At 45.8% G+C, this 17,176-nt stretch overlaps 1 protein-coding gene across 1 annotated transcript; it reads right to left on the bottom strand.

The window, feature by feature from the left end:
- Positions 1 to 363: 363 nt before the first annotated feature.
- On the bottom strand, positions 364 to 12,156 carry cped1 (cadherin-like and PC-esterase domain containing 1). Its single transcript, XM_061076195.1, has 20 exons — positions 11,949 to 12,156; positions 11,722 to 11,816; positions 11,550 to 11,634; positions 11,376 to 11,445; positions 11,163 to 11,310; positions 10,951 to 11,081; positions 10,723 to 10,795; positions 10,295 to 10,429; positions 10,018 to 10,122; positions 9,810 to 9,925; positions 9,656 to 9,717; positions 9,383 to 9,569; positions 9,146 to 9,314; positions 3,445 to 3,544; positions 3,121 to 3,257; positions 2,788 to 3,008; positions 2,609 to 2,710; positions 2,180 to 2,267; positions 1,819 to 1,965; positions 364 to 1,585 (listed from the first exon to the last, which is right to left on the bottom strand). The coding sequence occupies exons 1-20, from the start codon at positions 12,136 to 12,138 to the stop codon at positions 1,382 to 1,384; spliced, it is 2,565 nt and encodes an 854-aa protein (XP_060932178.1). The 5' UTR covers positions 12,139 to 12,156; the 3' UTR covers positions 364 to 1,381.
- Positions 12,157 to 17,176: the final 5,020 nt, after the last annotated feature.

The following is a 17,176-nucleotide window of genomic DNA, read 5'->3' as shown; positions in this document are numbered from 1 at the left end:
GTCACTGGTCCGCGGGCGTCCCGGAGCAGCAGGTATATGCAGAGGGAGCAACACGACCGTCCTGATTGGACGGCTCTACTGCTGACGTCACGAAAACACACCGTGGGCTCGCCCAATAAAAATCATGATCGATCTTGTTGATCCGTGATTATTAATATTATTCAGGACGAGAAACACACAAAATTAAGTCGGATAAAATAAGTTTTATTCATTTCAATGATTTAAATCAAACAAATCAGATTTTTCATGTTTTCACAGTCGAAAAGTTAAAGTTCAGAGAATAAATATTTTTCAGCTCAGAAACAAAACATGAAACGATTCAACATTTAAATATATAAATATATAAAATATATAAGACTTTTCTTTACATCTTTGGTTTGAAACAAGAAATAAAAGACACAGAGCAGCTGGTTAGGAAACATAACTAATTAGTATGCGTCGTCATTTAGTTAGTACAGATGAAAATCAAGTTACTAATCACCCGACCTAGAAGTCTTTGGAAAACATAAACTAGATACTATGGTAAATGGTTTTGTATTTATATAGCGCTTTTCTAGTCGTGATGACCACTTAAAGCGCTTTACAGTACATTTTTACATTCACCCATTCACACACATATTCATACAGTGCATCTATTCGCAGCACTTTTTCTATGGGGGGCCATTCAGGGTTCAGCATCTTGCCCAAGGACACTTCGGCATGCAGATGGGTCAGACTGGGGATTGAACTGCCGACCTTCAGGTTGGAGGACGACCACTCTACCCCTCAGCCACAGCCGCCTATACATTGTAAACTAACTAGTATACACCAGGACTAGTTAGTGTGTATCAAAACTTACTGCAACTATGTAATAAAAGTAGCAAGTTGTGCCCTTTAGAAACAAGGTGATTTAAAAAAAATTGTGACATCACTTGACAAGGAGGTATGACGTCGCCAGGACCACACAAAGATATAACAACAGATATATCAACAGATATAAACACATATATATCAACAGATATATCAACATATACGATTAGCAGCAATCGAGGATGTGACGAGCAGAGTTGGCAGAAGTTAGCAGTATTAACTAGCTGTAACTAGTAGCGATAGTAGAAGTAACTGGTTCTCACACAGTAAACAGACGATTTTTTTCTTCTTTTTGACGATGAGAAAATTATTGTGTATTACAAATGTGAGAAAATATCTGTGGTTCTTCAGTTTGATGAATTGATGATGTTTAGACACGTTTTCGTGGAATCACTCTTTACAGTTTGTTTTAGCTGAAATCACAAAATAAAACAAGATGAACAAGTTTCATACATGTTCTTCTTCATTTGTTTTTACTCCTCTGTCTCACACACACAGACACACACACACACACACACACACACACACACGTTCAGTTTGCGGGACACAGGCGGCTCAGCAGGATCTCGGAGTACACCTGGTTCACTGGTCCTCTAACGTGATAGGTGAAGGTGTCAGGCTCCGCCTCCTGCTCCGTGTCCTGCACGGCTGATTGGCTGCTGAGCCTCGTTCTGTTGGATGTGGTTCTGTTGGACGTTGTGTCAGCTGGAGGCCTAAAGGAAGGAAACCTCTCCACCTGTGAAGAAGAAACAGCCGGTGCTAGTTGAAGAGCTGGGCATCGTCTGCGTAGAGTGAAATCTGACGTTTCCAAGAGGAACTCCATCACAAATCACCAAAGACTAACAATCACAGTATTTATCTTTTCAACCGACACAAACAGGACAGAGACACATGACGAACTTATATTTTAGTTCTTAATCGTCCACTCAAGAAGATGGACAGAGGAGATGTTGATGAGAAGGTTGTTACCTCGTGAAAGTGGCAGGCACATCGTCCCTGAAGGAACTCTTTATATCGACCCATCGTGATGCTGAACGTGTCGATCACCTCGTACCCATGATGCTTCGCTGCGGCGATGATGTTATCATTGTCTCTGTCGAGATCTTGGATTTCTCTCTGAAAGTACGAGGGAGCTGTTTTGAGTTTCCAAAGTGAAGCGACCACAGGGGACTCCTGATCCTCAGAGCTTTGACCCATGAGATTGTAACTTTATGGCATTATTATAACTTAGTTATACTATATTATTAAAAGTCATCATTATATTGACACTTAGTGTCATAACACTGATGTTTTATCTGTTTCTTTATTTGAGTTGCTATGAAGAACCTACCAGACTGAGAGATCTGATCCCATCCACAGGAAGATGGAAACCCATCCCCAAAGTCTTCACCACCACCAGGGTGTTACTGAGACCCTCCCTGAGGAGGAGCAATCAACACCAGTTGTCATGAGAACTACAGTCTTGACATGGATGCCTGTGAAATTGACTCTGAAGGAAATTAACCTGATTCCCTGAGTTTACTGCAGATCTGGAAGTGAAGCTCTACACCTACGACACTTTATATACTGAATGTTTCAACCCTAACTTTTCAGTATTCTAACGCTCAAACAAAGCTACGTCTGAGTAACTGCACAAAAGAGATTTTCAAAAGAAATTCTGGATCTTTGAAAAGTAAAAAGATCTGATTTGATTTGTACTGAAAAACAAACTCTGATGTCTGATGTCGACAGAGACGGAAACTGAAGTCGTGTTTCTCACCTGTCCAGCACCTCACTGACTGTCCACAGGTGATTGGTATTGAGCCACTGGACTCCCCCCACCACCAGGACCGTCAGGTTGGAGTTCACCAGAGGTTGAGACCTGTCGGAGCAGAGGGAGGATTGGTGTTGGTTTCAGAACATCGACCCCCCCCCCCCGGTGACCCCCTGGTGACTCACCTGTGGAGCAGCTGCAGCAGCGCCTCCCTGAACGTGGGCCTCTCCTCCTTCTCCAACCAGAACTGAGGATAATACGAGTAGCTGACCAGAGTTTGACCTGCGTTCAGGTCCCGGTGGACCAGCGTGTCGTGAGCCTGGCCCCAGTCGTCCAGACTGGAGTTGACCCGCTCCATCAGGAAGTACATCATCCCGCGATTGGTTGAGTCACCGATAAACAACACCTGAGGACGAGATTCCACAGATGAATCTGCGCCAGCATGAGGACACATGTGATGGGACATTAGTCTCACTCCTTCATGTCCCATGACCTCACCTGAGATCACATGACCTCACCTTCCTGTCTGTCATACAGCCCTGCAGCAAGCGACGCTCCACCACCCGGTGATAACAGCCATCTGGTTGCCAGGCAACCTTCCTCCAATCACATGTCCTATTGTCAGAACAGCTAAGACATGGAACCACCCACCGACCTGAGACAGACAGACAGACATGTGAGACAGAGATAATTGAGACAGAAAGGTGAGAGACAGACTGAAAGAGATGTGAGACAGAGACATGTGAGAGAGACAGGTGTGAGACGGACGGACGGATAGACAGACTGACAACCGAGAGATGGACAGACAGGTGAGTTACTGGAGACAGGAAGTGACACCACACCTGGCTGGTGTCCTGACGTGCAGATGTGACGTGGCCTCTGGGACATGACGGCCGTCTGAAGACCACAGGAGCGATCGGGCCGGACTCGGAGACCACAGTCCTGAAACCAGAAAACGCATCAGAACTCTTCCTTTCCTTTTGTTACTGAACTCTGTTGTCAGAGGTCAAATAAACCAGCTCGGCTCAGAGGCCCCGTGAGAGCCGCCGTGTCTGGCCCCGAGTTCAGAGACTCCGTCAAACACACCGTACAACACACACACGCTTGTTTGTCCCTGTAATGTGGCTGTCGGTCCCCAGAACAGGGGGTACACCCTGCAGCACACACACACGGCCTCCTCTTCTGCAGGTTTCGTGGCGGCGGCGTCACATTCCTCACCGCGGCGTCGCAGCTCACAACAAAGTGCAACAAGAAAACTTAACAGGGATTTTCTTGTTCGTACCTGAGCTCAGTGTAAACGCTCAAACAGACCGGACGCTGCTCTGAGATCAGCCGCCGCCGCCACGCTACCAAAACACGCCCACACCAAACACACCGTAGCCTTTCATCCCGAGGGTCACGACTCAGTCCCGCCGCCGACCTCGTCCAGGGCTGAAGACTTGATGAAATGAAATCATTTACATATCAATAGACAATGTTAATCAATGATGAAATGTAAATATGATTTAAACTATGACAAATGATAGAAAAGTGAAAATCTTAACAGCAGATCAAATTATTTATTTATTCTTATAAAATAAATAAATAATTTATGAATAGTTTAATAAGTTTATTCTGGAGTCAAATCCAAAAAAAGAAAAGAACTACAACACAAATAATGAACCTAATAATCAATGCTCATTCTTTTTCTCCAGGTTTAAAATAAATATCACCATCACTCATATTCATATTCAAGTCACAATTAATTCACATGATTTATTCATTATTGAAAATGTATTCCATTTGAAAACTGTAAAGGTTTTTATCAGGATAAGAACAAGTCCCATAATAGTTTTCCTTACTTTATGTTTTTCAGATTGTTTATCTATTATAATAATTTAAACTGTGAGGAAATACATTTTTTTTTAAATTTTAAATATCGAACTAATGATTTATTAATAAACTCGTGTTTTTTGTGGATTCTTAATAAATTAAAATTTAGTTTGAGGCTCGTCACAGACGAGATTCATGTGACTTGTAGGTGTTATGTCACAGTGTGTGGGGGTGGAGCTGCAGGTGTGATGTCACAGTGTTTGGGGGTGGAGCTGCAGGTGTGATGTCACAATGTGTGGGGGTGGAGCTGCCGATGTGATGTCACAGTGTGTAGGGGTGGAGCTGCAGGTGTGATGTCACAGTGTGGGGCGGTGGAGCTGCTGTCACATGTGAGCTCCGTGTTTCCAGACGAGTTTCACTCTGTTTTTCAGGACGCAGCAGAAGCAGGAAGTTAATCCTCTGAGCGTTGTGATCAAAGATCTGAACTGATCTGAGATCTGATCTGATCTGACTCTGAGTAAACCTGCTCATAATCCCATCAACAGTCATCAGATCACACCCACTGCTGCCAGGAGCTTTTAAGAAAAGACCTGAGATGCTGCCAAAAAAAAAGGAGGCGACGACTCGGAGGAGAATCAGGAATTTAGAGCTCCAACAGAAAAACAGAAGTTTGATTCTTTGTTTCAGACACTGAAACACTGAAAAAGTTCTAGAAGTTTCTCACTGACGACAACAAACCCTCATTCACCACATTCTGTCACTAGGGGGCGTCTCAGTCAGAACCGGAGACACATCTCCACGTCCTCGGGAAATGAAGCTCAAATATCTCTGATTTGCACATTGCCCTCTTGTGGTGACGACTTTATTTGCAGTCAGAAACGTGGAGTGGAGCCGTGGTATCGAGGTTCTGCCAATACACACATTTCACCATCAGGAGTCAGTCTCAGCTGTCAATTAGGTCACTGAAGCTAAAGGCCGGCGCATGCTTCTGCAATGGCGTCTGCCGCTTTTCACGCAGTTGTAAAGCAGGATTCGTTATCATTCATGGTTTTCCAAGCGTTGCGCTGGATGCAAAGCAATTCACCGCCAGACCACTAGGCGGAGTAATGTTTTTTGTCGAAGTCGGCTCTTCTTCATGTGTGGCACGAAGAAGAGCCGTTTATTTACATCGAAAAGTCAGTGACGGGTTATACTAGTGGTCATAGTTTCGGATCTCTTCTGCCAAGTGCACTTCTATTTTGGTCCATATTCGTTCTTCTAAATCTTTCGTGGTTTTTGCCGATACTGTGGGGGCATGAAACCGGAAATGCGACTCCGGAAAGGATGTAGTTAGCAGACCAATCACAGCCTTGCCGGCTACGTGAGGCTTGCGGAGCTTTGCCGTCTAGTTAGAAAAATTGGGCGACGCACGTAAGCGCGTACGAAGGGATACGTAAGCATGTAAGGGGCCCAGAAGGGCTCTTGCGCTTCCAAGCCCGTGAAAACGCAGAAACATACGCCGGCCTTAAGTGAGACCTGTTGCTTCAAAATAAACTCCACATCACAGCCAGCCAGGTGAGGAGAGAGCTGGAGAGGCTCAAACAGAGTAGAGCAGCGGGACCGGACCGCATCAGCCCTCATGTGCTGAAGGCATGTTCCAGCCAGCTCTGTGGAGTTCTCCAGCACCTCTTCAACCTGAACCTACACCTTCAGAGAGTGCCAGTGCTCTGGAAAACCTCCTGCTTGGTCCCAGTGCCCAAAAAAGGACGTCCTGCTGCACTGGAGGACTACAGGCCGGTGGCACTGACCTCTCACATCATGAAGGTCATGGAAAGACTGGTCCTGGCACACCTCAGACCGCTGGTGTGCCCATCACAAGACCCCCTGCAGTTTGCATATCAGCCCCATGATGGGGTTGATGATGCAATCATCTACCTGCTGCAGAAGGCTTATTCCGCCCTGGACAGACCCAACACCTCAGTCCGGATCATGTTTTTCGACTTCTCCAGCGCCTTCAACACCATCCAGCCCAGACTGCTGAATGCCAAACTGGAGGGCATGCAGGTGAGTGCTCCCCTCATCACTTGGGTCGATGACTATCTGACGGGCAGACCGCAGTTTGTGAGATTACAGAACTGTGTGTCTGATCGTCTGATCAGTAACATCGGGGCCCCCCAGGGAACTGTACTGTCCCCCTTCCTCTTCACCACATACACTGCTGACTTTAAGCACTGCACTGAGTCGTGTCATCTGCAGAAGTTCTCTGATGACACGCCCATTGTGGGGTGTGTTGAGGGCGGGGGGAGGCTGAGTACAGGGACCTGGTTGACCGCTTTGTGAAGTGGTGTGGGGAGAACTGCATGCAGCTCAACGTGGCGAAGACAAGGGAGATGGTAGTGGACTTCAGGAGGAACAAGCCCCTGCCCTCTCCTGTCTGCATCGGTGTGACGGATGTGGAGGTGGTGTCTGCATACAAGTACCTGGGTGTCACACTGGACAATAAACTGGACTGGTCCACTTACACAGAGGCCGTCTACAAGAAGGGCCTGAGCCGGCTTTACTTCCTGAGGAGGCTCAGGTCCTTCAATGTCTGCAACAAAATGCTGCAGATGTTCTACAAGTCTGTTGTGGCGAGCACCATCTTCTTTGCTGTGGTGTCCTGGGGTGCGGGCATCAAGGCAAAGGACGCCAACAGACTGAAAAAACTCATCAGGAAGGCAGAGTCTTGGGTTGGCTCTAAGCTTGTCACACTGGAGGAGGTGGCTGAGGACAGGATGCTGGCAAAACTGCTGGCAATCATGGACAATCCCTCTCACCCCCTCCACAAAACAATGGACAAGCTTAAGAGCAGCTTCAGCCACAGACTCATTCAACCCCGCTGCTCTAAGGAACGATACAGGAAATTGTTCCTCCCAACCGCAATAAGACTGTTCAACTCATCTACCTCTGTCAGAGCCACCATCACAGAACTGCACTAAATATACCTGTCTCCTTGCACTGTGTACCCTGTACAACACTCCGCTCCATATACTGGAACACTTACTTCACATCATATGTGATATGTGTTAATATAAACCATATTGATATTATATATCATTTTCTACAATAATATTGTCTTTTGCACGCTCTGTCTACATATTCTTACACTCATAGTATATTATATTATCTATTGTATAGTCAAATACTTATATTTATACCTCTACTATATATCATATCATATTATATCATACTCTTTGTATATTCTTGTATATACACATATTTATACATGTGTACATGTTATTATTATTATATTTACTATTATTATATATACTGTTGCTGCCATTATTACTATATACTGCTATTATATTGGTATAATTACTACCATATATAATATATATTATGTTATATTATATACTATATATACTGTACTATTTTTATATACTGTCTAACAATAACATTACCATCATATCATCAGTACTATTACCATCATATTGCCACTGCTCCTTATCTACCTATTTATCTTGTGTTTGTGTTTTTATTCTTTCTACCTCAATATTTTTATTTTATTCTATTGTATTGTTTTTTATTGTATTCAAATATACCGGCTGCTATGACGACTTAATTTCCCTTCGGGGATGAATAAAGTAATCTATCTATCTATCTATATCTATCTAAAAGCTAAAACTGAACCAAGCTGCAGCTGGTGTTCATCTGTCTGTTCCGTCACATGATGAATCTGGATTTGATGCTGATCCAGAACCTGATCCTGATCCTGATCCTGATCCAGAACCTGATCCAGAACCTGATCCAGTCTGTAACTCAACAGTAAATAACATCATGTTGGTTTCTCCAGATGCACAAATGCAACTGAAGAACCTTCCACACTTCAAGGTTCTGGATCATCGAAACTTCAGGTTCTGAAACATGAACATCAGCTAAGAACCAGAATACGATAGTGATGACATCATTCGGCCGGTAAATTAAATATATTCTTCATCACATGATGTGTCTGATCTCTGATGAGGACTCTCTGTTACCGTGGAGACGGCAGTGATGATGAAGAATCAAAGTGTTTCTTGTGTTGGACACAAAGTGAAAAGACAGAGGGGCCAGTGTGGCCCCGACCCCGGTGAACCAGGGGCCCAGACGAGTCGTGGTTATCACCTCGGATCAAAGAGAAGCAGCAGCTTTCATTTTACCTTCAAAGCGCCGGCCCCACCGCGCATCAATGGGCTCTGTGTCCTGCAGGGGCCCCCCCGCCGGGGGCCTGCTGACCCCCCAGCAGGAGGACTAAACACCCTCTCTCTGCATCTGCCTCTTATTGAGGCCAGGTGGATCATAGAGGACAGGTGAGGGCGGGGACGAAAACAGAGACATTACAGTTTATGAAAATATGTTCTGAGCCTTTAATGAGCGGCAGCGCCCCCTGCAGCCACACCTGGTGATTACATCTGATCTGAACACGAGGTTAAACGCTGGACACAGGAAGTTACATCAGACCGAAAACTGAGAGACAACTTCTTGACAGTTTGACCATGAGTCAACTGTTTAGATATTATCTGATATATACTCTATCTATATATATATACTTCATCTGATAAGTATTATAAATGATACAATATTATTTTCATTAATATGGTTAATATCATAATAAATATGATAAACATGGTTTTTGGGTCTCTTCTATTTTACAGAATCTGTGTTTCTGTGAGCCGCAGATCTGACATCACTTTCTCTACAGCGCAGCAGCCAATCGGAGGGCGGCTGACTCACCTGAACGAAGCTGCACATCATGTGATCTTCGAACATGGGCAGACTGGGTCGGTTCTCACGGAACAAGTGGACGGTGTAAATCGTCATGACGACGGGCTCCGTCTCAGCGTCGTCCGTCACCAGGATGCTGATCCGGCTGTTGCCGAGGCCAACCGGGTAGTTCGCCATCCTGCACACAGAAAAACGTGAATCCTCTGGGATCAGAGGTTGAAGGTCGGGGGTCGGTCCTGGTTTCACCTGGGTCCTCGGTGCTCGTCCAGGTGGACCGCGCAGGACGGGCTGAAGGTCATCGGTCGGATTCGAACCGTCACCGTGTCAAAGGTCACCTCGGCACAATACTCCTTCACCCCGGGGCTGAAGGGCGGAGTCAGGGTGAGGGGGGGGTCGGTGTAAATTTGTCGGAGGTGGGGGTTGCCGCAGCGACCTGAAACAGACAGAGAAACCGACCAATCACAGAGCTGGATCCCAGTGGTGTCGACCGTGTGAAGACCTGACTCATCATGGTCTTACCTTTACCTGCAGCTCCGCCCAGTGAGCTCACATCTGACTCCTGATTGGACGAAGCGTCTGCGCTACTGTCAGAGACACGAACATAACTTTAACACGTCTGCTGAATGATTGACAGGCTGCTGCAGCAGTGCATTATGGGATTTTGAAAAGTCACCTGGAGCTGATGTTTCTGAGGAGGTTGTAGTAACAGCTGATCCTAACCATGTGATCAGAGACGCTCAGAGGACGAGATGAAGAGGAGGAGGAAGAAGAGGAAGAAGAGGGAAAGAGCTGCAGAGAAACAACAGAGCAAGAGACTGATAAAAGCTGCAGCAGCTCTCCCTACAGGTGATGAGATGTTATCACAGCAACAATGTGTTTACCAGTTGAAAGGCAGAGGGCGCTGACATCTGTCTCTGAAACTGAAGAAGAAGAAGAAACTCGTCCTCTGACAAACACAGATCATCTGACCCTCCACAGACACCGTCCTGAGAGAGAGACAGACAGAGAGACAGAGAGAGACAGACAGAGAGACAGACAGAGACAGACAGAGAGAGAGAGAGACAGACAGACAGAGAGACAGACAGAGAGAGATAGACAGACAAGGTTAACTCTAACACAGAGACAGTTTCTGTCTCATGTCCTACCTTTGACTCTCACCTGTCTCCTGTATGTCTCTGACGACAGGTGTGTGTGTGACAGGAAGTGCAGTGTGTCCTCCAGGATCAGGTCTTTGGTGACCTGTCCGTCAAACGTTTCGTCCCTTAGAGCTGAAAATGTTAAATCAGTGTCCACCTGGAAACAAAGAGACGGCAGGGAGAAGAGGCTGAGGACACAGTGACCTCTGCTGGACATTAACCTGCAGCTCACCTGAATAACTTGATTGTATGAGTTATCAACACTCACCTTAAATTAAACATTTGAGTAATTATTCCAAGATCATCTGTTATTCATTTGTAGTTTTGACACTTTCTGGTCATTTAACTTTTTTATCTTCATCAAATCACATTATTTGGCAGGAATGGAAAATATGTCAGTGACAGGAGGTCTCACTCTGACAGAAATGTGAGGATCAGTCCTTCTCTCACCTGGACGACAACCGGAGTGATGGAGCCGCTGAACATCAGAGTGAAGGTGAGCAGCTGGTAACACAACACACACCTGAAACACCACAAGCACACTGAGCTTCACAACACACACCTGAAACACCACAAGCACACTGAGCTACACAACACACACCTGAAACAACACAAGCACACTGAGCCCATGGGATCTTTCAAAATGTAATGGATTATATTTCATTGGTGGATTTTTACCTGTTGACTCTTTCTGTCCTCTCATTGGTTGACACAGCTGCCTGCAGCACTTCGCCTATCACCTGCTTCATCTGCCCAAAAGCATGATGGGAGCTCGCTGGTCCCAGCTCCTGCAGCAGAAAGTCCCTGAGCTAGGAGAGAGGATGTTTTAACACCAGCAGGGGGCAGCGCCCCACAGGAAGTACAGCGTTAAGATAAAAGCTCTGTTTCACCTTCAGGGGGCGTGCCCTCAGCTCCTGATTGGTCGCAACCACCATGACGTCATGCAGGAACGATGTCAGTGGTCTTACTGATGTCACCAGAACATAAATGTTCACCATGGCAACAAGACCAGGAGGCGGAGCTCCAACAGGTGACGGACTGTCAGAGAGAAGTATGTGAAGACAGGGAAGTTTGATTAATCAGACAGGTGATGTGACACTCACCTGTCCTGAGGCATCCCCAGCTTCTGATTGTTTGATCCACAGGAGTACGGCCTCAGGGGTAAATCGACTCCTGAGCAGGAAACAGGTGAACACAAACACACCTGGTGTGAACTGATGTTTTTTACAGTGTAACAAGTAACAAACATCAGTTCACACATGAAGCTGCTGACTCACCTTTCAGGTGAGACCATGTGAACATGTGACATAGACCTGCACCTGCGTCAGAGAAGGCGTCCATGAGACCCGGGATGAGGTTCACCTGAGGACGCAGAGACACAGGTGAGTTGATCGGACGTCAGGTGGGATCAGAGCCACTCTGTGATTGGCTGGAACAGGTGGGTCTCACCCTCTGATGTCGCTGCAGATGTGAGAACGAGACTCTCCTTAGACAACTCCGCTCTGAGCTGCTGAGACACAGCAACAGGCTCCACCCACTCACACCTGTAACCATGGAGACACACTCCTGTAACCGGGGAGACCATTCTCAACTGTTGCTCTACTCGTGGAGTACAGCTGTCAATCAGCAGACTTTATGCATGTGATGATGTCATGTGACCGCCCTCATCTCTGTACCCTGATTGGTTTGAAGGACGCTGCTGGTCTCGGTGTATCTGGACGTGTGGACGTCGTAGTGCAGCTGCTGCAGCACCTGCTGGTACAGCTGCACCTCGGTGTCAGACGCCTGGTGTCGACCCGTCAGGACCACGGCCCGACGCCGCCCTGACAGTTTCTGAGACGCCCCCCGCACCTGAGGAGAGAGCATGTCAGTGAGACGTCTGGGATCCAGAGAAAAGAGAGGAGAAGAGTTTAGTTTATCAGTGACACTAGAGTCAGTTTGTTCTAACGTTACAAATCACAGATCAGACCTTCGATCCGAGGCTTCGTCATCGCTGCAAAAAAAGATTCTAACAAAACATCGTAAATATATCAATCAGACAATGAACATTTGTTACAAATAAAGTTGAAAAGTTCTGTTTGTCTTCATGTTGGTTGTGATTCAGTTCACGTTTGGGACAGGAAGTTGGCAGCGTCTGTTTGACTTTTCTTCATGAGGACAGAGAGAGAGAGAGAGAAAGAGAGAGAGAGAGACAAAAAGAGAGAGAGAGAGACACACATAGAGAGAGAGAGACAGAGACAGAGACAGACCGAGGGAGAGAGAGAGACAAAGAGTGAGACAGACAGAGAGAGACAGACAGACAGAGTGAGACAGAGACAGAAGTGTCATTTGTCCGATGAAGAAACAGAGTGGCCCCGAGCACAGACAGGAAGAGGAAACGGCCCCCACCCTCCTGTAAAGAGATCTTATCGTCTTACTTTGTTGTTGCAGGTCGTTTTGTCTTTTTTGTCTTCAACACTAACTGTGGACATGTGTCTCCAGGGTACCCGTGGACATGTGTCTCCATGCAAACCCTGGACATGTGTCTCCAGGGTACCCGTGGACATGTGTCTCCATGCAAACCCTGGACATGTGTCTCCAGGGTACCCGTGGACATGTGTCTCCATGCAAACCCTGGACATGTGTCTCCAGGGTACCTGTGGACATGTGTCCCTATGGTAACCCTGGACATGTGTCTCAATGGTTACCGTGGACATGTGTCTCAAGGATACCCGTGGACATGTGTCCCTATGGTAACTCTGGACATGTGTCTCCAGGCTCGTCATGATAACAAGGTCTCATTCCACACACTGATGTTGAAGTGGGTCACTGATCACATGACCTCAGATGTCCAGTCAGCTGGTCTGAGAACATGTGACCTCAGAAACAAACAGAAGGTTCCTGACCTAGAACCTTTTGATCAGCTGATCAGTTCCTCCACATCATGGATCAGTGGAACCAGAGGAACCAGAGGAACCAGCTGTCTGAAGATGGTGCTCATGTCAGCAGCTGTAAAAACACACCTGTCTGACCTGCTGCCAAACAGTTTTGACCTCAGTCCACCCGTCCACAGTGGGTCAACCTCAGCTGTTTCCTGTCAGTCTCCGTCCTCACCGCAGGACCCTGAGGACCCTGAGGACATTTGATGACTCTGCAGGACACTTTCAAATTTCACCTGCTGGAGTCTCCAGCCTTTGAATCAGAGACTTGTGTAAAGAAACCCACGTTCTCTTCCTGATTGGTTCTTATCAGTCACATTCCGACCAACCATCTACTTCCTGTTATCACCACATGACCAGTGTCTGTGAACGGTCATGTGACGTGTGTGATGAACCAGTCACAGAGTTTGACTGCATCATTCAAATAAACTAAACACAAACCAGTGGATCAGATCACACACACACAGGTCACTGATCATCTCATGAACTAAAAATACTGAAACAATGAGACTTGACTCTTTTTCTTCTTCTTCTTCTTCTTCTTCTTCTTCTTCTTCTTCTTCTTCTTCTTCAATTAAAAATCATTTAAAAAGCATCACAATTAAAAAATGGTAAAAATAAAGGTTCTGTTTCAGCTATGATAAAAATCTATTTTCAATTATCTAATAATTACTCATTTTGTATTATTTTTTTGCTGAATGGTTATTTCAGTTTGTGACAAATGATTTGATGTGATGAACAATTTAAAATGTTCTGAATGAAGTTTTTGTTTAAGACGATGACTTTGATTTTATTTATTGATGTTTGGGTGAAAGTTTCCTTTGAATACAAACTTAAGTTGTGTTGTTTATTAACTGTAATTTTTTTGAAAGAACATTAATTTAAATAAAGTTTGACAAAGCACTCATTGTGGCGTATGAACACTTCAGGGTCTTTGCATTTGTTTGTGTTTAAAAGCTTTCGACCATATTCCCCGTTACTTTCATTCAGTTTATGTGATGATGAGGTTTTATTTAAAATATGAAATGTTATTGAGTCTTTGGTGAATAATTTAGAAGGAATCCTGAACGAGTCTGATAAATAATCAGAAACATCAGCTGATGCAGGAGATAAATCACAAATCATCAAATCAACAGAATCAAGTATTACATTCATCATATAACGCAAAAGTAATTTAGTCCTTAACAAATAATAGCACACACACGCACACACACACACACACACGCACACGCACACGCACACACACACACACACAAACACACACACACACACACACACACACACACACACACACACACACACACACACACACACACACACACACACACACCTCTGTATTCCTCTGCAAACTCTCCAGGATGTAAATGACCCTCATGGTCCTCTCCGTGACGTCATGTGGTGACTTCCGGCCCGGGGGATCAGCGGGTGGTGGTCCGGAGCGGAGCCGGTTCGAGGCCGACCTCAGGTTCTGGTAGAGGACGCAGGCCGCGGCTCCCAGGAGCAGCAGCACCAGGGGGCCGGAGCAGCAGCGGCGGCGGCGGGGCAGCATCCTTGGCTGTGCTCACATCCCGGCCGGGCAGAGCCTCATGTCAGGCGGCCTCAGCTCGGGCCTCGGCTCGGTCCTCGGCTCGGTTATCTCTAGTTCTGGTTTGGAGACTTAGTTCCTTAAACTCCACTGTTGGGAAACGTGTTAAAGTGAAAGTGATGAGTTATTTTCTTCCCGAATTTACCATCAGCCCCAGAGGTCTCTGTACATGTATTTAATATTGATATTAACACAGAGAACTTCAATATAGAACCAAATCTAATTTCAAATCTGTATATTTTCATTGGAGTCTGGTGGTGAAATGCTGTTCTACTGAAGCGAGTGATCTCTATTGGCAGGAAGTTCAAATGTTATTCTTTAATTTGAGCAATGATTATTTTTGGATTATTAACATTTACGCCGAATTAAGTGTTGGATTTATGAGAGTTTAAAAACAGTATTTGATCAGGTTTTAAATTAAAAAAAGTTTCTTCAGGAATAAAAGTTGAACTTGTTTTTAACTGAGAGTTTGTGATGGATCCAGAAGATCAGCTGAACGTCATCTGTTCTTACAACGTTTAAAGAAAACATGGAGAACATTAACCAGGTTCCACCGAGAACACAGAACCTCCGGTCAGCTGGTTCCACTCACCCGACCTGGACCCATGACGGAACCGAGGAGAAGCCCCGGTAGAGTCCAGCGAAAGTCCCGGTAGAGTCCAGAGAAAGTCCCGGTAGAGAGGAAGTCCCGTTAGGCTGACATGAATCTACCGTTACTCTACGGTCCAGGTGTGAGGAAGAAGAGGAAGAAGAAGAAGAAGAAGAAGAAGAGAAGCGGAGTTTGGTTCCGTTAGAAACGGACGCATCTGGTTCCAGTTAAATCACAGAAGAAGTCTCTCCTCCTCCTCAGGACTCCTCCTCTTCTTCACCTCCTCCATTCTCTTCACCTCTTTTCCTTATGTTCTTCACATGAAGTTAAACTGTTCTGTAGGTCAGCACCTCCCCCTCCACAAGGCTGGGTTATTTCAGGAACACACAGACACACACGCACAGACACACACGCGCGCACACACACGTCGCGCTCTATAAACACAACATGTGTTTTATTCCACAGGTTTGATCTTTAGCTTCTAATTCTTCCGGACAAACCTGATTTCCAGATAAAAAGGTTCAGCATGTTCAGATTCATGTTATTCACACAGGAGCATGTGGAACACAACTGTTTTTTATAAATAAGATCACTCGTGATCAATAAGTCCTGAGAGACGTGGACGAGAACCAGCAACAGAGATCTAGTAACTTTGTTTCTATGGGTTCTAGTTGGGCCTGATGAGAACGTCTCCTGACAGAACATTGTATATTTTAAGCTGGAGAACGTGTGAAGAAAGTCTCCATCCAGGTGAAGAATCTCATCTGACATGAGCAGGGCTGGACTGGGAGAACAAAACGGCCCGGGCATTTTTTGGCTCAGACCGGCCCACATAATTAGCCGAGCACATCTGCCATTAAATTGACGTAACTTATGTCTTCTAAATGTCTTAAAGTAGCTCATATTAAAAGACACAAAACAACCCAAAATGTTTCTCCTCAAGATTTATCTCAACTGACTGAAAAATTACAACAACAATATGCATATAATGTATAATTTTACCAATTTTGAACCCTAGATGCTGAGGTTCAAATAGTAATGGACCAGTGCATCTGAACTTCTAATTAACTATAAACAAGTGCCTCTTGTGTCTGCCCAAGAACATTCATAAACCACAGTATAACCACTATACTATAGGCACACAAAATAAGACACTATCTCTTATCCTATTCTAGAGGAAGTAAAAGTCGTAACAAGATTTCTGAAGGTGAACCTGCGGAGGGATAGACCAAGCTCTCGCGCTGCACCCCCCCCCCCCCCCCCCCCCCCGACGGCAAACACGCCACCGGACCTGCACATCTCAGGAGGGAGGGGGCAGCGAGAGAGAGAGAGAGAGAGAGAGAGAGAGAGAGAGAGAGTCCTCCTCGCTCGTCTCCCGGCGCACCTGCTGCTGCTGGGCTGGTGAACCCGGCACCACATAGGTCCGTCAGTTTGGCACATTTAGCAGCCTCCACCTCCAGAGACTTCAGCTTTTTTTCCCATGCTTCTCAGCGCCACCCGGGCGTTTTTTTACTCTTATTATCCATTAAGTTAAGTTTCTGTCTCAGCAGCAGCTCGTCCCGCGACTGCCCCCGCCAATGCCATGAGGTCCCGCCCCCCCCTGGTTTGTGTTGTGATTGACAGCACTGTCAGGGCTCTCTGAGCCTGTCAGCCCATGATGATTGACAATGACAAACAATAGACCAATAATATGTGTCGATGCTGGCAACACACTGCTAGCCCTCTGTAGCCAATTGGCCGGCCCAATTGGAGGGAATTTAGAGAGGAAGAAGAGAAAAAAAACAAAACAACAACATAGCGGACCAGACCGGC

The sequence above is a fragment of the Limanda limanda genome, chromosome 1 (genome assembly GCF_963576545.1).
Source record: "Limanda limanda chromosome 1, fLimLim1.1, whole genome shotgun sequence".
NCBI classification, from domain to species: domain Eukaryota; kingdom Metazoa; phylum Chordata; class Actinopteri; order Pleuronectiformes; family Pleuronectidae; genus Limanda; species Limanda limanda.
Note: the sequence above shows the minus strand (reverse complement) of the source record. Positions and strands in the feature narration are given on the sequence as shown.